Source organism: Lycium ferocissimum, chromosome 8 (assembly GCF_029784015.1).
Source record: "Lycium ferocissimum isolate CSIRO_LF1 chromosome 8, AGI_CSIRO_Lferr_CH_V1, whole genome shotgun sequence".
NCBI lineage: Eukaryota > Viridiplantae > Streptophyta > Magnoliopsida > Solanales > Solanaceae > Lycium > Lycium ferocissimum.
In genome coordinates this window covers 16,227,432-16,248,724 of record NC_081349.1, presented here as the reverse complement: position 1 = coordinate 16,248,724, position 21,293 = coordinate 16,227,432, and the positions used below count along the sequence as shown (strand labels likewise).

At 34.0% G+C, this 21,293-nt stretch overlaps 2 protein-coding genes across 2 annotated transcripts; both read right to left on the bottom strand.

Annotated features, from left to right (window-relative positions):
• Positions 1-5,459: 5,459 nt before the first annotated feature.
• Positions 5,460-10,174, bottom strand: LOC132067357 (uncharacterized). Its single transcript, XM_059460562.1, has 9 exons — positions 9,989-10,174; positions 8,138-8,691; positions 7,568-7,669; positions 7,381-7,462; positions 7,239-7,258; positions 7,082-7,142; positions 6,776-6,849; positions 6,203-6,307; positions 5,460-5,903 (listed from the first exon to the last, which is right to left on the bottom strand). Exons 2-9 carry the CDS (start codon positions 8,678-8,680, stop codon positions 5,841-5,843), a joined length of 1,050 nt encoding a protein of 349 aa, XP_059316545.1. The 5' UTR covers positions 8,681-8,691; positions 9,989-10,174; the 3' UTR covers positions 5,460-5,840.
• A 2,893-nt stretch (positions 10,175-13,067) lies between these two features.
• LOC132066659 (putative potassium transporter 12) lies at positions 13,068-21,079 on the bottom strand. The gene is made up of 9 exons (XM_059459914.1): positions 20,644-21,079; positions 16,603-16,831; positions 16,287-16,514; positions 16,089-16,139; positions 15,663-15,923; positions 15,170-15,222; positions 14,960-15,074; positions 14,589-14,843; positions 13,068-14,307 (listed from the first exon to the last, which is right to left on the bottom strand). Exons 1-9 carry the CDS (start codon positions 20,920-20,922, stop codon positions 13,283-13,285), a joined length of 2,496 nt encoding a protein of 831 aa, XP_059315897.1. The 5' UTR covers positions 20,923-21,079; the 3' UTR covers positions 13,068-13,282.
• Between the last annotated feature and the right edge of the window lie 214 nt (positions 21,080-21,293).

Below are 21,293 nucleotides of genomic sequence, written 5' to 3'. Positions count from 1 at the left end.
TGAGTGGAAAACATCTACAATTAGAAAACCTCAAGTTATTAAATATTGGGAGGAAACGGTTCAAATAGAACAACATGGATCACACGAATCAAACTCAACATACACAAACATACATGCATAACATAACACACAACACAAAACACAATCACACGTTTTCATTAGGTATTTTGGCAAGTTTGACTGTATATCTAAATTAGACTTCTCAATGTTGTCATAAAGTGTTTTAGTTGCAGCCTAAATAGGTTAAGAATTAGATAAGAACTATATATATATATAGTTAGGTAAAACATCAAATGTATCCATCAACAACAGAAGTGGTTATATCCAAGTAATACGCCAAAATAGGTGAATATATAATAGGGAAGGTTGTCCTTAATTAAGCTGTCTGGAAACATTTATATATATTATCAATCACAAACTTTTTCTTCTCTTTTTTATCCCTATTTTAGGAGATTTATTTTGTGATTGTTTTCTTGTTTGGAATTCTCTGTCCTATTAAAAGAGGATTAGGTGAATACTAGTGATAAACTAATTTACTGAAAAGACAGCTTGTAGAATATATATATATATATATATATATATATATATATATCAAATACGCGCAAAAATGACGTATTGAATTATAATAATTCAAAACCCGCATTTTATTTTGAAAAAGAAAAAGAGATTTTGTATATATAGTAGCAAAAGGCCTTATAGTCATTACTGTTAAATACTCCCCCAAAATCAAAATACTTACACATACATGACTGCATGAACACATAGCACCACGAAAGATTGTGGTCTCGAGTTCGAGCTCTGGAAATGGAGTAGCAAGTGATAAAATGAACACATAGCATGCTAGTTGCCTTTTTCAATAAATAATTTATCATTATTATGAACCTAAAGCATCAACATACTAGTAAAAATAGCTGCGAAGTGTATTTCCTGATCACATTGAAGAAACTGAAATGTGGTACCATACAAACTCTGTTATTGAAACTTATAGTTGTATGCTCATAAATCTTGTCTGACATAAATGTTAGTGGTAAATTTTACCCATAAATATGTAAGTCTGTCATTTTCAACGGTTTAGAAGGCTTACTACTTCATAAACAAATGATTTTGATAGTAGGATATATTGTTAAATAAATCATTTTATCAACTTAACTGTTTAACTAGAGTTCAAATAAAAAGAAATACTTAAATAAACAAACAAACAAAAAAGTAATTGTGAATTGAGTGGTTGGTATGACCACTCTTCAACAAGGCATAGTCCATACATCTAGTGAACAAGCTATAAATCTATCTGAACTCAATAACTTTGACTTAAACCTTATATAGGTCGAAAAACTCATTATATAAGTACAAATAACAGATTTTGAACCTAATAAACATGATGAGATGTACAGAATTCCGAGCTCAATCCATAAATTAAAATCCTGGATCCGTCTACGTCTTCCACTTGTCTTGGTATTACTCGTTTTGATCCAAACAAATAGTGGAATGTTATTTTATGATCATTTTATACTTGACCCACTATAACTTGATCAAAATTGCTCCGTCTCATCCATTTTCACCCTATTTATCATGATTTTTTTTTATTATTGTTGTTATTGGTATTATTATTGCGTCTTTATTTGGAGATTGGGCCCAATTAGTCTCTACAATCAGCCTTAGGCCATTCTACTCATACATACACCATGATAAAGACTTTAGGTCGTGTACCTAAATTTTGATCGTTGACATAAAGCTTTTACCTAATTCTATCTCTTCTCTTTCTATGATTGTAGTGGTGACTGACTTCTTCTCAAAAGAAATATGGCTTTTTGTGCAAGAGTGGAAGCAGCTGACATCACTAGTTTAGTCAATGATCAGTGTGGCTATTTACGTAAACTCAAAACATCCAGATCAATAGTTCCCCACACGTGGAGGATTATCTCATATTGGGCCCCATAAAAAAATGGTCCAATTCTTCATGATTTGGACCTCTCATTTTTGTGTCTTTTTGATTGATGGGATTAGGGACGTGGACCCACTTTTAGAAAATTCAAGAAGTGATGTACATTCAATTTGTTCTGGACCTGGACACAGGCTGCATACAGTACAAGGATAAGTATTGGATTAGTTAGTTTCAACCATATTTGCTGCCTTGTTGGAGGGCCCAACTTGAACAAGTAAAACTTGGTGTAATGTTAGGGTCTAGGCATATAATCTAGGGAAAAGGGTCAAAAATACCATTCTACTTTAAAAAAAGGGCTAAAAATATCCTCCGAATTTATTTTTAGTCAAAAATATCCCTCTCATCATTAAAGTTTTCAAACATACTCCTATCTTGACATAAATTATCCCCCAAAATAACTCGAAATCTGTTTTTAGACCCGCTCCATCATTTAAACCCGACCCAACTAAATAATAACCCATAAGATCCCCTTGTTCCCCCAATACGTAGGTATGAAGTTTGAGGGAATTGGGGGAATAAGGGGATCTTATGGGTTATTATTTAGTTGGGTCGGGTTTAAATGATAGAACGGGTTTAAAAAATGATTTCGGGTTATTTTGGGGGATAATTTCCGTCAAAACAGGGGTATATTTGAAAACTTTAAGGATGGGAGGGGTATTTTTTACCCAAAATAAGTTCAGAGGATATTTTTAGCCCTTTTTCCAAAAATGGGAGGGATATTTTTGACCCTTTTCCCTATAATCTACTCTTTTTAGCTCTTTTTTTTTCTTTTTTTTTCTCGATAAGTGTCTGATATTCGCTGTGGGGATTCAGATGCATGATTTTCTATTCTCAGAATTCAAACTCGATACCTCTAATTAAGAGTGAAGGGATCCTACCCATTCTACTGCAACTCTCGATGGTTTATTAGTTAGTAGTATTACTTTAGCCAAGTATTCCTCTTCTTTTTATCTAGAAAGGAAGCTAATGCATGGACACACTCATAATATTGGCATCATGATATGTGACGGGCACCATTTAGGTGGTGGAAAGCCGGAGGAAGGTGAGAATGACATCAAGTCCTAACAAGACATGTGCTACAATCAGCTAGAAGCCTCGAACAAATGCTCTAATCCCCCAATTGTATATGTGGCTAAATTTTCGGGTGTTTCTGTGCTACAATTAAAAGATAATGATTTTGAATATACCTTAGATATCTTGGCAAATTCGTGATAAACAAACCAATTTTCTAACAAAATGCTCAGGCATAAAAATTAACACGTCAAGGTCGAAATTTGAATTAGTTTGTTTTCTCATTTTCGGTATAGTGTTGGACATATTGAAAAACAATATTCTTGGAGAAAATTCAATTTTACTATTCTTGATGCTTGTATCTCTTTCAATTTTACATTATACTATTTGTTCTGCTCGTACCTTCTATTGCTAGTGTCTATTCATTTTAGTCATCGTATTTTAATTATGTGTTACATCTTCATCGATTACACAATTTAGAAGCAATACAAAAGGAAGTGATGGTATTAATTCTACTAGACCCTTCCCTTTTTTGTTTCTTTTCTCCACTAATCACATTCCTAACTCACTCTTTTAAAAAATTTAAAGGAACAAACGACAAAGAATTAAAAGATTGATTCTACTAAAGACCCTTCCCTTTTGTTTTTTATTTTGGTTAGCTTACTTTATGTGTGTACAATTTTGGTACCAACTCTTTAGGGGTCCTAAAATACTTGAAAAGAATGCAACTTGCTACTCTATGCGACAAAAATATCTAAGATCGACAGCCCCATATAAAAAATAGTCAGCAGGGTTGTTTCACTAGCAGCATCCAAATGTCTATATTACTTCGATTCATTATTTTGTAATGTAATAGAATAAAGATAAGTGTCAAAAGTTAGGGGGTCAAAAAAGTGAAAATGGTGTTGGTTCAAGAATTTTCTTATTATCAATTGCTCCTTAGCCATTAATATCAATTTATTGAGGGGACCATCTAAGTGTCGATGAAAATGATAGAAAATGTTTCCTCCATCGCATTTCTACTTGAGTATTTGGAAACCTTAATGCTGATATATAAAGGAACATTTCTGAAAGAAAAAAAAATGAAGGTCAATATTATGTTGCTTTTACATTTGGCATCTTTATTTTTGGACCACTCCAAATTATCGTCATAGGATAACACCTTTCACACAATTTTTCTCACTTTTTCTTGTTTTTTTCTTTCTCTTTGGGAAGTATTATCAAGCCACTTAAAGCTCACACTTTTAGAATATGAGATATGGTTCTTTTAGCAGCAAACTATTGCCCCATCCTCCAGTTCTTTCTTTTTTTCTATCCTCCAACCCACATACTTTTTACCCCCCCCCCCCCAAAATAACAGTAGTGTTCGAATGTATAATATGTATATAACTATGTATAATCAGTGGATAAATTATGCATACCAACTAGGAGAAGTAAACAAGAATTCGGCCGGATATTTATATAAAGATAGCCTTATTATTTCACCTGATACCTGACACTCAACCCATATTCTTTTGTCGTTTTTATTGAGTGAAGTCACTAAAAAGTGTGAATTTGTAACATCTTTCAAGTAATTGTATGTAATTAAATATTAATATTTCATTCGACTGGCATCTTTCATAAAAGTGAGAAATTGAGAAAGCTTCTACTTCAAGTACCTTAGCATGAAAGCATGAGAGCAAACAAAAAAAGAATTATTAAAAACCAGCATATTTCATTTGGGTCATTGGCACTTATTGTTCCTATTTTGTGTTGGTCTTTAATTTTGTCCCTCGTAACAAATCACTTTTTCACGGGCCATAAATTTATATTTTCGCATTATAATATTCACAGGTTATGCCCGCGCCTTTAAAGAACTTATGCCCCGCTAAGCACAAATTTGATTTTGAAGGGCAAGAATGAAAGAACAGGCCGTTTGACGAAAGAAGTACAATTTTTTTCATTTCATTTTTATGTTGACCATTTGTAACTTATTGTTCTATTTGGGCTCATAGTCCACAGAGTATTAGCCTGTTTGGATGGACTTAAAAAAAGCAGCTTATAAGTTGAAAACAACTTATAAGCCAAAAAAAATAAGTTGGGTTATCCCAACTTATTTTCAGCTTATAAACTGCTTTTTTTAAGTTAAGCCAAACGAGCCAACTTATTTTTTTTCGACTTATTTTTAAGATAAAACGACTTATTTAGTTACCCAAACACTAAAAAATTTAAAAACAACTTATAAAAATTTCGTTTTCAAAGAACTTATGCCTAAGCCAAACGGGCTCTATGTTAATCAAGTCATACTCAAAATTAAAGCCCATTGGGCACATAGAAAAGTCTGAGCCCATATTGAAGGCTGCAAATGCAATGCTACAAGGAGAATAAAATACATAGAGAGGAAATGATAAATAATCACCTTAGCCTTGACACTTACCGTTGGTTCTTGAATCATCGTGCTTCATGGTACATATACATTTTTCTCTTGAAAAAAAATAACATGGTTGATGAATTTCAGGCTGCAACAAGATTAAACCGACTTTCTAAAGCTAAATTATCTTCGGTAAAATTATCTTGACAACACAAGGTGCGCGAAGTTATTACACACTGCTAAATCAACCTTGTGTAATACTGGGATACTTCAAACACCAGTATCACCACTAGAAGAATGGATAAAAATAATATCTCAAAACTCATATCTTAAAGAGGATTGCAGAAGCCAGTTCATACAGCTTTCTCTGTAATAAAACAGCATCAGCTAACAACAGGAGGATCTCTGTACAGTCAGAAAGTTGCTCCAGCATTAATTTGATTATGCCTAGGCATCCACTTCCCTGCACTGAAGATATGTGTTCGGCGTCCCAATATGCTTGAAGCAGATAGATTGAACATCAAACACTCAGTGAACTTATTCATCATCAGATGAATCTGAATCAGCTGACATCCTCATGTCGTCTGCGACAGCTGTGTCCTGCATGAACATAAGATGACATTGATCATTCGCAAAAAGGGATATTATCCTACCACCCCTACTAAGCATAGAGATCCGCCATTAGGATTATTAACTACTACGGATTGTGAGTCTTGAAAATAAGTTTTGAATCTAGAGGAATACTTCATTATATCTGAGTATGTTGGAAACCCCCATTTCATTATTAAAAGTAAATAATAATAATATAATGATTGACAAAGGGCGGCTTCTCCTATTTATCAAATTCACAATCATGGTGTCTGGGTAAATTCAGAATTTTAGGAGTTAGTTATCCTTACCGGATTCTTATCCCAGTCCTTTAACTTGGGATTAGTCAGCATGTAATTATCACGTAGAGGAGCCCACGAGGGACCTTCATCTTTCGAAGAAGTGGATGCACCAGCCTGCATGAAATTAAGCTCCAGAATAAGGTTAAAAAAGGCAATAACCTGTATGAAATGACTGGCCTGCATAGGTGAATCTTGAAAATGTTCCTTTTTTTTTTGGACAAGCACTTGAAAAATATCAAGACCCCTATGTTCATGTTGTTTCTTCTTTCTATTCACAACATGATTGGTATGTGTAGTGAAGCACCACAGCACATCACATTATTCGATGTCTTTTCATATATATAAGCAACTAATCCAACTGTGAAGCAAATGTAACAAGGGAAATATAATATAAAAACGGCATGAAAATTCTTTTTCTGATATGAGCCAAAATGGCTCGTCCCGCCCCCCTCCACCTGACTCCAAAAAACAAAAACAATTGCCCAAGACAAGATTACTATATGAAAAGATGTTGCAAAATAATGAGAAATTTTCCCAAATGATCATAATGCTAAGCTGCTAGAGAGGAGAGAGAGAGTTGACCTTTGACGCAGCTGTCTGTGATGGCGTCTTGCCCAATTCAGAGAAAAAGACTTCTCTTTGTCGCTTCTTTATTGCTGTAAATCAGATAATAGAAGTTATTGTATTGGATACAGAATAACAGCTCTAAAGGTTTACTTTTTCAAATTATTCCCAATTGAATTATCAAGAAATTGTTATCAATTGCAGTTTTAAAGATGAAAATTTGCAGTTGATGCAGTGTTCTCAGTTTTTAAAGAAACAATCACATTTTTAAAAAGAAAATTAAGAACCAATCATATTATCCATGTATCGATATTCTGCCCTTACCTTTCTCATCTTTTGCCCTTGAGGGATTTAAGCCTTTTTGAGCATGTTGTGCTTTGTTAACCTGTATCACATACATAGATAAATTTGAGCTAGCCAAAAATAGTAGAAAACTTTTCATAAAACAGAAGCATCAAGTCTGAAATGTATACTGACTTACAGCATTGAATAACTTGACAACTGATAGTCCCACAATGCCCATAAAATTAAGGACCAAGTTAGTTAGAAGGTCTAATAGAAACCTTATTAGTACATTTGTAATACTAATATAAATTCCAAAAGAAAAGGAAAAAGTTGATTACCTCCCTTTGTTGCAACTCCTATTAGAGACTTTTCATGGGCGTCCAAGAAATTTTTAGGTTTCACATGTCCCTTTTCTCTTATCTTTTGCACAGATGTCAAAGTTTAGAACAAGACCCATTAATACACTAAAAAGGAGATAAGCTTATTCAAGAAACTTAGCAATTAAATAAAACCAGACAAAATTACCAAATGTTTCTCCTTTTTTGCCTCCCCCTTAACTTTTCGTTCTACATCTTCTTCAGCAAGCTTCTCTGCAACAAGCTTCTTGTGTGCTGATAAGACGGGGCCCTGCAGGTTAGGTTCATTAAAACCACATATTTTACAAATAGTTTCTCCTAGCACTTCCTATCCGCAGTTTAGTGTGAGCTTTTAGCCTATAAGTCCATCAGAATCCAGCTTGCTCACTAGTAATGAATACAAGCATTAAAAGGTGTATAAAGGTCCGTCTTTGGAAACAAAAAATATTTTTCTTCCGAAAGAAGAAACAAAATGTTTTATTTTCTGCACAGTTGTCTTGTTTTCTCCTCCAGACACGCTTTATTTTGTCCCAAAACCAAATCCAAACGCTCATAGACACCAAATCCAGACACCCATTACGAAACAAAACAAAACAAACCCGAAATAAAAACAAAATTATTTTGAAGCCCTGAAACCAATTATGTTTTCCTTTGAGACATGTAATTACCAGCCTGACATTGAAATATATAATAAGGCAGATGACCAGAAAAAAACTGACGGAGAAAGCATGTTGCTCACCAGTATATCATCAGAATTAGACTTCTTTAGTAACTTCTTGAAAGCCAGTCTGAATGCTTTACAACCATCTATGAACTTAGTAATTCCAGGCTGAATTTCCCCATCTTCATCTTCGGATACCTCAAGTTCCTCATTTCCATCCTCTCCTTCATCATCCACCCATTCCTCTTCAAAATCATCGTCCTCTTTACGATATGATGTGGGTTTCTCTCTACCATATGATGTGCGTTTCTCTGTACCATAGGATGTGGGTTTCTCTTTACCATATGATTTGGGCTTCTCTTTACCATATGATGTGGATTTAGCTCTACTTACAAGGGCAGGCTTCGCGTCATTATCATCATCGTCCTCATTATCAGAGTTATAGTCTCTTGCTCTCTTTTCGAAAAGCTTCTTCATTTTGTTGTCTATTTTTACCTTTTTTTCACTAAATGGCGCACCCTTGAACTTCTTCTTTCCCTTACCCCCTTTCTTATTGTGCTCCATCTTTCTTTTCCTAAACATTTTTCCAGCTTCGGAAACTGATTGCAATTCTTCCGCCATAATGTTCAATCCTGTGTCAATTAAGGAGTACGTTTCAATAAATTAAAATCCCATGGCATGTTCAATGAAATTCCCAAACATGTAAGAGCTGTGCATTTCTCATTTGTGGCCAACTTTGTAGGAAACAAGCCAAACAAAAGTTAAGTGGCCGTTTGGCCACGAATATTTTTTACTTTTTCCGGAGTTGAATTCCGGAGATCATATTTGGCCATACAATTCCGGAAAATTTTGGAATTCACCGGAATTTTCTGGAGTTTGAAAAACACCAAAAAGTAGTTTCACTTTTTTCAATCACTCACAAAAATTCAAAAACAACTCCAATTTGTATTCACGGCCAAACACAACTCCATTTTCCAAATACTCCCTCGTTCCAATTTAAGTGTATTAGTTTTAATTTGATCGGGCAAAAAGTTTAAGGAATAAAAAGAGACTTTTGAATCTTGTGATATTAAATTAAAAATGTGTGTAATGTACTAAAATGTACTTTGAATTTTGTGGTTTTAAATTTTCCATGTGAATTGTCAGAGGCACTCTTTTTGGGACAGACCAAAAAGGAAAGTAAGACACTTAAATTGGGACGGAAGGAGTACCATTTTTCACTTTGAAAACAAAAAATTACTTTTTTCAACTACTCACAATTTTCACGGCCAAATGGGCCCTAATTCTAATTCCAATTCCAATTATGCAATGTGGATGCAGTTGTGCGTTTAATTTCTAAAATTACACAGCTTAAGCTGAAGCATGATAAATTAGGGTTAGTTTCATCTATGCTCGTTCCACAACTAGAAATCTTAGTAGCCGTTTGGCCATGATTACTTTTACTTTTTTCCAGAGTTGAATTCTGAAAATCATGTTTGGCCATAAAATACTGGAATTCAACCTCAAGTTGAATTCCGGAATTTGAAAAGCACCAATAAGTTGTTTTCACTCCAAATCACTCACAAAAAATTCAAAAACAGCTCCAATTTGTATTCATGGCCAAACAAAACTCTAATTTCCAAATATCATTTTTCACTTTGAAAACAAAAACTACTTTTTTCAAATACTCACCATTTTCATGGCCAAACAGGCCCTAATTCTAATTCCAATTATGCTTTTATTTTCCTACAATTACACAGCTTAAGCTGAAGCACTAGAAATTAGGTTCAGTTTCATCTATGCTCATCATACAACTTGAAATCTTAATTCACCACAAGTTTACAAAAAAAAAAAAAAAAAGCATAGACAAACAAAACACAAACTAAAATAGGACACAACTACAACATAGATAGAGACATAAACATAAATTACAAGCAATAATAAATTTACCTGCGAAGAGTGAGTTACTTTGTTTGGAGAAGAGAGCGGAGAAACTAGGGTTTTAGTTTTGCAAGCAGCAAAATTAAGGGTTTAGCGTAATGGATCTGAAAAGGCCCGACCCGTTATACTATTCGGGTTTAGACTGAAAGTTTTAAATAATCAAACTTACCTCCAAACTTTATTTGCAATTACGTATTCCTCCTCCTTTCTTTTTTTCAAAGTCCTCTTTTTTGTCGTCTAATGTTTCTCTTAATTACTCTTCATACCCTAACATTTTTAAATGTATTTCTTTTGTCATTTTGATTTTGAGAAATTTATGATCTTAAGTATTTTTCATGTAATTTTTAGAGGGTGGAAATCATTTACGGCTAAACTTTGCTTTTAAAAATCTAATTCTTTCTTCGACTTTGTAGAATAGATATTTTTTTCTCTCTTATCTCAATGCAAAGACGCACCCATATGCATACTTAATGCACGTAACAGTAAATTAAAAATTATAAAAAAATTTAATAGATTTTGTAATAAATACATAAAGGATTATTCTATTCATAATGCTACCAACCTTAAATTAAAATATAATACTTTTTAAATTATAGGTAAAATATCTAAGTAAATAAATAAAATATCATTTTATAATAGGGCAAAGGGCAAATATACTCTTTCAACTTTGCGATTTAGAGCAGATATACCCTCGTCAAAAAAGTAGTGCATATATACCCCTGGCGTTACGTTAAATGATGTAATAATACCCCTCCCGTTATACAAATGGTCAAATATATCATTTTCGCTGACAACTTTTTTTTTTTAAAAAAAAAACCGTTTAACTTATTTTTTAATTAAGAAAATATCACGTGACTTTAAAAAAATTAGTCTACCCATTTTTTTAGTAGACTTATTTTTTTAAAAAACACAAGGCAGTTCCTCGTTTCTAGTGGGTTGTCTGCTGCGTTTAAAAAAATATCTCCTTGGCTTTAAAAAAAATTTACCCATTTTTTTAAACGAAGCAGACCTGACTTACTAAAAAACAATTACCACGTGACTGTAAAAACTAAGTCGACTTAAAAAATGAGTGGACTTATTTTATTAAAGCTACATGGCATTTTTTAAGGAATAATTACGTTGTATATCAATTAGGGTAACAATGCTGCCAAATTGACCCACATTTCTAATCTTACAAAAACTAACCCAAATTTTTCCCCAACTTCCGCCACCGTCGTTCACTGTCTTCCTCGTCGTTGTGCCGGTGAAGCTCACCAAAATTACTCCTGCCTCCTCATCCTCTCTCTTTCTCTGGTGCAGCGGCTTCTCTTCCTCGCCAGAAGTTTTCTCCGACGTCGACTTTTCTTCCACCACTGACTGCCCAAGTGTCGTGCTCATTTTTCCAACTTCGCCTCCTCCGCTGCGGTGGCTCAGATTTGGCCAGAAATGTGCATCGCTACCAGTGAAGCTCACCAGAATTACCTCCTCCTTCTCTCTCTCTCTCTCTCTCTCTCTTTCTGCTGCAGCGGCTTCTTCGTCGGAAGTTTTCTCTGACACGACGACTTTGTCTCAATAGATCTATGTTTATATCCACTTATACAATATTATATAATTTTATATAAATATGCGTAAATGTGTATAAGTGCGTGTTTTTGTGTATAATATTGTAGTTATATTTTTTAGTGTATATACCTACACATGTACAATAGTTGTATAATTGTGTATAAATGTGTGTAAATGTATATACATGAGTATATAAGTATATAACACTGTATAAAAGTGTTTTTGGGCCAAAGCTTTGCAATGTAAGTTTTGGTCTATTTTTTTGAAATGTAAGTGAACAAATTGTATATGTCTGAAATTTCCCCTTTTTTAAAAAAACAAGCTAAATGATTTTAAAAATCTATCAGCGAAAAAGATATATTTGCACCATTTGTGTAATGACAGAGGTATACATGCACCACATTTTTAATGAGGGATATATCTGCTCTAAATGCAAAGTTAGAGGGTATATTTGCACCTTTTCCCTGTATAATATAAAGAGGTACTGCATAAATAGGGGATAAAAATGTCAAGTCATCGAGTATGAAGTATTACCGCTATCACGGTTGTTTTGCTATTTGTGTAATTGTCCGATATGTGGATTCAATTGAACTTCCTTTCCTCCCTTTAATCCGGTCACTGCTCTCAATTGTCTATTAAACTAACCCTCTTCAATTACTCATGTTTATTACATTTTTAGTTCACTGTAGTTTCCAACTTTATATTCTTTAACATCCACTCACTCCCCTAATGTTTATTTATATATGCTTTTATACTTAAAGCCTTTAGCATCCAATTCATGTTTTAATTTAATAATTAGTTGCCAACAATATGCAATAAAGAACTTTTTAGAGGTGGAATTTAACCCACAATAATGGATTAAGGCATTTTTCATACGCTAGGTTCCTATCTATTGTATTTGTGCAAAATGAAGCCATTCTGCAAACAGCCAAATTTTGTGACCTAAGTACATGTAAATTGGAGGACGCAAGAAGGGTGGTGGGGGAAGTGCATTATAAGTTTTTCTAAAACATGTGGTGTCCCAATCAGCTTGTGTGTTTCGACTAATTTTGTAGGATCTGTTATCTCCCACCACCACAAATAACGGGTAACTTTATCCACTAAAACTTGGACAAATTGAAATAAATCACCTAGTAATTTTTGCCTCTATTAAAATTTAAACTTGAGACCTCATGATTCTCAACTCAATTCATTAGATACTAGGTCACATTCTTGGGAAGTCCATTATATGTTTTCATCTCATGATTCAGGTTCTTCCAAAAAGAACTACAACACTGTGCATGCTTCTCTATTACTCCTTTTTTCACTCATGTTTTCATCATTGCAAAATCATAATTTTCAACTCGTATATTTAGAAATTTTACGTCAAGATTGTACTTCTACGTGTTTGTTTATTTTTCTTTTATCTTTTTGTGCTATTGACCATGTATTAAAAAAAACATACTAAAAAGAATATTTTATTTCATGTTTGCCCAAGTGTAACTTATTGTTCTATTTGGGCTTGTTGTCCACTGAGCTTGGTACTTATACTGGTATGTTACCAAATCATACTCAAAATTGAACCCCATTGGTCACATACAAAAGTCCGAAGCCATATTCAAGGCTGCAAATGCAATGCTACATGGAGAATAACATACATATTTAGGAAATGACAAATAATCACCTTTGTTGCAACTTGCATCATCATGCTTCATAGCACATATACATTTTGCTCTTGAGAAAAAAAGAAGATGGTTGATGAATATTCAGGCTGCAACAAGATTAAACCATGTATGTCATTCCAACTTGCATTATATTCATGTGAGGTACCCTCATAGTTGCGACTCCTCCTCTACAATTCCTCCTAAGAAATGCATAGAAGTAATTTATGGTTAGTTTCTTGATGAACCATGAATTTTTCTTCGCTCTCACGTCCCCATGTCCAAGCAAGTATGTAAATCCTGATTCACTAGCTTCGCGAAGTGCTGAGAGCTCGTATTCCAAACTAGGATCTTCATCTCCTGATGCTGCTGTTATTGATGGTTCTGAGGTAGATGATTCAATCTCTAATCTTTGATCGCGCATTAATGGTACTTTAAGCTCGTCCACACCCACTTCAGAGTTGTCCCTTGGCGCCACAAAATTGCTATCAAACTCAGGTTGAGACTGTTTGGTTTCTAAAGCAAGATCAAGTGCTTCATTCCTTAAAAACTTCTCAAGGCTATCAACCAAAAGTTGTTCAAATGAGTGATGGTCTTCTTTCCTGACATCTTTGTAGCCATATCGAGCTACACAACGAAACATATGATAGTCCTTGGGACAAATCCTTCGGAATAAGAACCGCTCTTCTTGAGGAACAACAGGAACTGGCACATACTTGATGGACACAAAGACTATTACAGAATGAATAGCTGGAAGGTCCAATAGAAACTGAGCAAAAATAGATGGAATACCTTGAACCAGTTCATTGTAGAGTAAACCTATCCCTGGTACTCTTACTGTCCCCAAAGAACATCCAAGTTCATCCATGAAATCCAATGAGATTTTCTGCTTAACCTCACTTTGATATTTCAATACACTTCCATAGTTCCAGATATACATCACACAGAGGAAGAGAGAGGCGAAAGCAAGTGGAAGCCAACCACCTTCCAAGATCTTTGATAAAACGGCAGACATGTATATGAGCTCCATTGTGCCAAATACCAATGGGAAAAGCAAAGCTAAAAGCAAATTCGTTTGCCATATCAGTACCATAACAATTGTAACCAATGTGGTGGTAACTATCATGACACCGACCTCAGCTATGCCTGCAATAGAAAAGTCATACTCAATATGAACTAACAAGAGATACAATTAAACCTCTCTATATCATCATCGTTTGTCCCGATATTATTTTGCCACTATAGTGAAATGTTGTTATAGAGAACATATAATATAACATAACATGAAAGATCAGATCCACAGAAAACATGTATGTTACAGTGAAATGTTGCATAGAGGATGACTGTTATAGAGAGGTCTGACTGTTTATTGTATCGACTGAAATAAACAAGCATCCTATTAACATTGTTTAAAGTGAGACACTAACCGTATGCGTTGGCTATACTTGTTGTGCTCCTAAATGCAGCAACCACAAGCATGCACATTATCATCAAGAACCAATTAATGACTGGAATGTAGATTTGACCCATGTGCTCTTTTGAGGTATGAACAATCTTCACCCTAGGGAAGCATCCAAGAGCCATAGCTTGCTTAACACATGAGAATGAAGCAGATATCATGGCCTGGCTGGCAATTATAGCAGCTATAGTTGCTATTGCAAAAACTGGCCAGAAAAGACTATCTGCTTGTTCAAAAAAAAAAAATTTGAGTGTCAATGGAGCACTTGTTATAGAAACTATTAAATAGCTATAGACAGAATGCGGAAAGAGAATATTTAGTGTTCAGCGCGATTATTACTTGGGACTGAATCGTAAAATATTCTGCCTGCTGATTGAGGGTACCGCATAAGAAAAGCGGCTTGGCCTAAGTAGGCCAATAGAAGGCAGGGGAACACCACGCTTGTGAAGGCAATCTGCACCAGACAACTTACATCAGAAAGGCAAAAGAGTTGTTGCAGCTATTCTATTAAGGTAAGTAAATAAGAGTGAAGGGACAATGAAAAAACACCTGTATAGACTTCACAGAAAAATGACCTAAATCCGCAAACATTGCTTCTGCTCCTGCAAACATGGATTAAATAGCGCGTGTTGAATAATCGGGCATCACAGTAGTATCTATATCCTTTCACAGGCTTTACAGATTAAATTTTCTATACATATTCAACATAATCGACAACCGTAACATTACATTGCAAATTGAGTTGGAACAACCAATGTAAGCATTTGGAAGAGCATTAAAGACCACTGATTCCTTTAAAAACAATATCAGTACTATAATTTGTGAATCAGATAAAGTATGGTTGCACTTTCTAAAAGAGAAGGAGCTCTTAGGCAATCGGCTATAAATTATGCCAACGTCTCAATCAACGGCTTCCCCTATAACAAGTACATATATAGGTCCAGATATACACATAATACATACCAATCCACAAGTCGGATCTCTATTCCCAAAATATTTGAACTCTAAGAACAAATGAAAGGAAAATAATAGCTTAACGTACCTGTGATGCATAATACGCAGCCACCAAGAGCTGACCATCCCTTGGTTGAGTTCTTCTTGAAGAACAGATAGATATAAGCTGGATTTACAGCCCTTATAACTGTTACATCATGCTTCAGCAGATTGTAAATTCCTATAGATCCCAGAGAGAAGAACCACAACGCTAGAGCAGGAGCAAAAGTGAAACCAACTTTACTTGAACCAAATCTCTGTATGCTGAACAACGCGCCAAGGATGATAATTGAAATTATAACGAGAGCATCTGTATGCAACCCCAATCACATTAATTATTTCTTATGCAAAAGTTCCAACCAATACTACTTTAACATTTCGATAGAACAAAAACATTTGAGCTTTCATAAGTAGTCATTTTCAGTAACCTCAAATATATATAAAAAATAAAAATAAAAAGAAGCAAATACCTCACCTGTATTAAATCCTGGTATCCTACCCTCCAATCCGCTAACAGCAGACATAACTGTCAAAAAGAAAAAGAATTTACAGCCACACTGTTGTAATTCCAAACAAAACGTCATAAACTGTCCAAATACACTAACTTGGATTTCACCTATCTTACTTTAATGATAAGTAGTTTTGTTGAGAACCAAAAACTAACGCAAATTACCTGATATTGCTGGTGTCAAGATACCATCTCCTATAATCATTGATGTTCCCATCAGAACCAATAGCAAGAGAAGCGTTTTCAGCAAAGATTTACGTTCCAATATCTCTTTTATGTACACAGCCCTTTCTAGCTTTGAAGTTGAGATGGATTCATCAGCAGGCGTACGATTTGGAAGAAGATTGACATTTGCATACCTGCATATCAATGAATACAATGCAAATGTTCCTCCTGCCATGTTAAAAAGAAATAAAAACATCATATGACAAGTTGAAAGAGAAGAAAAGATAACTTTTAGTAATTGCCTATATATATATACCTTCTCCACTGTCATTGGCCTTAAGCACTATAAACACATACTTCATTAGAGGAATGAGAGCAATTGTGTAAAACACAATTGACAATGCTCCTAAGACATCTACTTCTGAAGTGATATGCACCTTGCTGAATACATCTGAGAAAACATATAAAGGGCTTGTCCCCATGTCACCATATACCACACCAAGTGTTTGAAATGCTAGAGAAAGAGTAGCCAAAAGAGGCACATCCTGTTTTGTACAAGTAACAGAAACTAGTCAAGAATGTAATTAGAAAATGATGCTAGTTCCAGAAACAGGTACAATCCAAAGAAAGCACATGCATTTTCATGCCAACAACATCATAGTCTCTTTTTAGGATCCTTTTCATGAAAAATGATTTTTTAACAAGGATGTTATATACACTTTTTACACTATCAATATGGGCTATTATAGAAATGTTAGTTACATTTTTATCAGCTTTTTAATTAATACTTATCATATAGATGTATCTATAATTACGTTATAAGTAACCTGATTATGTAAATATACTCTATGCCATAAGTGCATAGAACTTAAACTCTATCAACAAACATTTTGGAGATATAAATTTCCATTGATAATTACTACTTAAAAGTGAAAAAACACGAATGAGTTTTTGAAGTATGATATTAGCTTGAGGGTATTCTAGCTTCAATTATCCCGTGAATGGGACTATAAACTACAAAAATACTGATTTGGTAACAATAAGCAATGTCAAGTAACTATAAAGATACTGATTTGGTAACAATAAGCAATGTCAAGTAACTATAATACAATCTAGACAATGCCAAAGGAAAAATAGAAATTAAGGATAAAAGAAAAGTTTAATTCGTCTCAAAAGTTGTTCTCTAAGATCATGGTTTTGATATATTTCTATGATTAATGTAAGTTGCTGAGCTTCTTCCAAATTAATGGATAAGAATCTATTCTCATAAGTTTCTTCAGACTTCAAATTTTAGTAATGACTTGTCATAAGGTAGCTTGCATTCATAAAGCAAGTACTGCAGCTTCACTATTTCCCTAAAAGCAGAAAATTGTTTTTACTACATTATATTGGTCCACTGTGCTCTCAATAAGACAAATTCATAGACACACATAAGCTAATGAAACACAACAGGAAAGACACAACAATGTCATAAAGAACTCAACCTTTAAAGAAACCATACCAGCACGGAATTTCCGAGATGCTATTTTTAAAAGAGTTTAATTTCTATACGATAACTGTGTAAAAGATATTTCGCACTACTTGTTATCAAAAAAAGTAATTATTATCCACAAAAAGTGGATTAATAACCAGAAAATAAGATACCTTCTATAACAAGTTCAACACTGATTGTATGAAAATTCTTTTACATTGTTAGTGTTGAGTTTAAGATGCATTACTGTACTTATTTAGCGAACTTTAACTTTATCGGTTCGAGTTGGGAGATTCTACTACAGCTCAGTAATTTAGTTAGTCCAAAATCTATCATTAAATTTGTACTTATTTAGTGGAGTCCTAACACATATTCGCTCTAAGTAAAAGCTATTGGATTCGGATGAACTCATAACTTACATAGAAATGACACTACGTGGTGCTTTGAGTACCCCAGATTTAAGAAACTCTTTAATGTTTAGCCAGTTTCAACAAACTTGAGACCGCTCATGAGGGGCGGAGCCAGCTTATATCCAGGGGGTTATCCGAACCCCCTCGGCGAAAAATTACAGTGTATTTTCAAACTTAAAATTATTTTATTTTGTATATATAGTAGGTGTTGAACCCCCTGACTTCTTCGTATATTTACCTTTTAGAATTTTTGAACCCCCTGGATGAAAATCCTGGCTCCGCCACTGCCGCTCATGCTGCTGCTACTACAACTTCTTCTTTTTCAGATCCTTCGGGTCAACTTCAGATTGTCGAGTTTGCAGTTTAAAATTTCAGACCCGCTATTTCAACTTCAGAACCGACAGCCTGAAGTTGATTCTGAGGTTAAAAACTTCGTAAATTTCGATTATTCTTTAAATTAGGGGGTCCTAAAAAAGGCTAGTTGTACACTTCTCCCATAACATACACATCAAATCTGTCCCTGCTGGTGTATATTACACAATCGGATTATTTAGCTAAATCTCTATGATAAGCGACCTGATAAAACTGAACCAACCGGTTATTTTATATCAAACGACAATTATAACATAAAAAATCTTTACGTCGTCAATGCATATAACTTTTAATCCTTTAAATGTACCTTCTTTTGGTGGCTGCCGCCATGAACTCCTTTAATCTGCATAGCTTCAACATCTAAACTATCCATTCTGCTAGGCTTCTTAAGCCTAACAGATCCATAATTACCTTCTCTAATAATCTCCTCATTATTATTATTATTATTATCCACTTCTTGATCAATTACTTCACTACCATCAACCCACCTCAATGATCCTGTGCTTCCTCCAATACTACCACTTCTCAATAATCCCTCACTAACACTGTTCTCTTCTTTAGTACTCATCATTCTCACCTCTTCAAGAAAAAGAACAAAGAAATCTTCACTAGAAGACTTGAATATATATTAAGTACACCATTCATTGTTTTACCACTTCAAGTTGTCTTTTTCTAGTGTACTATGATGACATTATCACCTCAATCAATTTTCTTGAAAAAGTGTTGGTTCCTAAGTACAATAATTCTATTTCCTTCTATAACCAGAAAACAATTTCAAATACACTAATGGTATGAAATTTCTTTTACGTTGTTAATGTTGAGTTTAAGATGCATTACTGTACTTCTTTAGTGGACTTTAACTTTATGGCTGCGAGTTGGGAGATTCTACTCCAGCCCAGTTGATTTAGCAGGTCCAAAATCTATTACTTCATCCGTTCCGTTTTACTTGTCATGTTTTTCCTTTGCACGTCCCTTAAGAAAACATTAATTAAAGAGTAATTTGACTAAATCATTCTTCTTTATTCTTGGATCTCAATTTAATACTACTTTATTTTAACCACGTTAATCTCTCTTCAAATTTATTCAGTAAGAGTAAAGGTGAAAAATAGCTAATTGTTTCGAAAGTGACAACTATTTTGGACCAGTTATTTTTTGTAAGCACGATAACTAAAATGGATTGGATGAGTATTTGTACTGATTTAGTGTATTTTAAGGGAAAATGGCAGCTCAATACATTTGGGTGATCTAGTTAACAAAATAGCCTGCAAATGTATAGGTTTTATATATTTATACTTAAATATACATATACCATACACATAATATACATATCTTGCACATGTTTTGTATCTTTAGGCTACTCATTACGGTAATTAAGTTTGGCCGACGGTACATTATGTAAGTTTCCCTATTTTTAACACATATACGCTCTAACTAAAAGTTATTGGATTGTAGGGATCTAGTAGCTCAGTTGGTTGGCTACATGAACTTTCACCTTGTTGGTGAGGGTTCGAATCCCCATGTTGTAATCCCTTCCCCTACCCCCTATGTAATAAAAAATATTTTTAAAAAAAATTATTGAATTCAGATGAACTCATAACTTACATAGAAATGACACTAGGTGGTGCTTTGAACACCCTCAGTTTTTATAAAATATTTAACGTTTAGCCAGTTTTGACAAACTTCAGACCGCTCATGTTGCTACTACTACTACTTCTTTTTCAAACCTTCATGTCAACTTCAGATCGTCGAGTCTAAAGTTTAAAACTCAAGAGCGGTGATTTCAACTTTAGAACCGATGGTCTAAAGTTGCATCTAAGGGCTAAACTTTAAAAACTTATGAATTTCGGTTATATTTTAAATAGGATACTTAAAACAGCTATTTGTGCACTTCTCACATAACTTACTAAATATGTCCCTGCTGGTGTATAAAATATTACGCACTCAAGTTATTTATTAGATAATTATAGATAAATCTCTACGATAAGCATTATTTTATGACTTGATAAAACTAAACTTACCTGTTAAGTATTACACATCAACCGACAATGATCACATAAAAAAATTTACTTCGTCAATGCATATAACTTGAATCCATTAAATTTACCTTCTTGTGTTGGCTACCACCATGATCTCCTTTAATCTGCATAGCTTCAACAGCTAAAGAATCCACTCTTTTGGGCTTCTTAAGCCTTCTCCTAACAGATCCATAATTACCTTCTCTAATAATCTCCTCATTATTATTATTATTATTATCCACTTCTTGATCAATTACTTCACTACCATCAACCCACCTCAATGATCCTGTGCTTCCTCCAATACTACCACTTCTCAATAATCCCTCACTAACACTGTTCTCTTCAATCTCTTCTTTAGCACTCATCATTCTCACCTCTTCAAGAAAAAGAAAAAAATCTTCACTAGAAGACTTGAATATATATTAATTACACCATTAATTATTATACAAATTAACCAAATTCATCAGTCACAAGTTGTTTGATCTAGTGTACTATGACAATATGACATTATCAACTCAATATTTTTTCTGACAGAAGTGTTTGGGCTCTTGTTTTGTTGCTCAGTACAATAGTTTTGTTTCCTAAAATCTTGTGCATGTAACACGGCATGTTTTGTTGGAATTAGTAATAAACCTCCCTTTGGAACCTAAAACGTGTCATGTAATAGTAACAGAACAACGGATTCGCTGATCAACGTTTGACAGTTTCCATTAGCATGAATAAAAGTGAAATGTTTTTT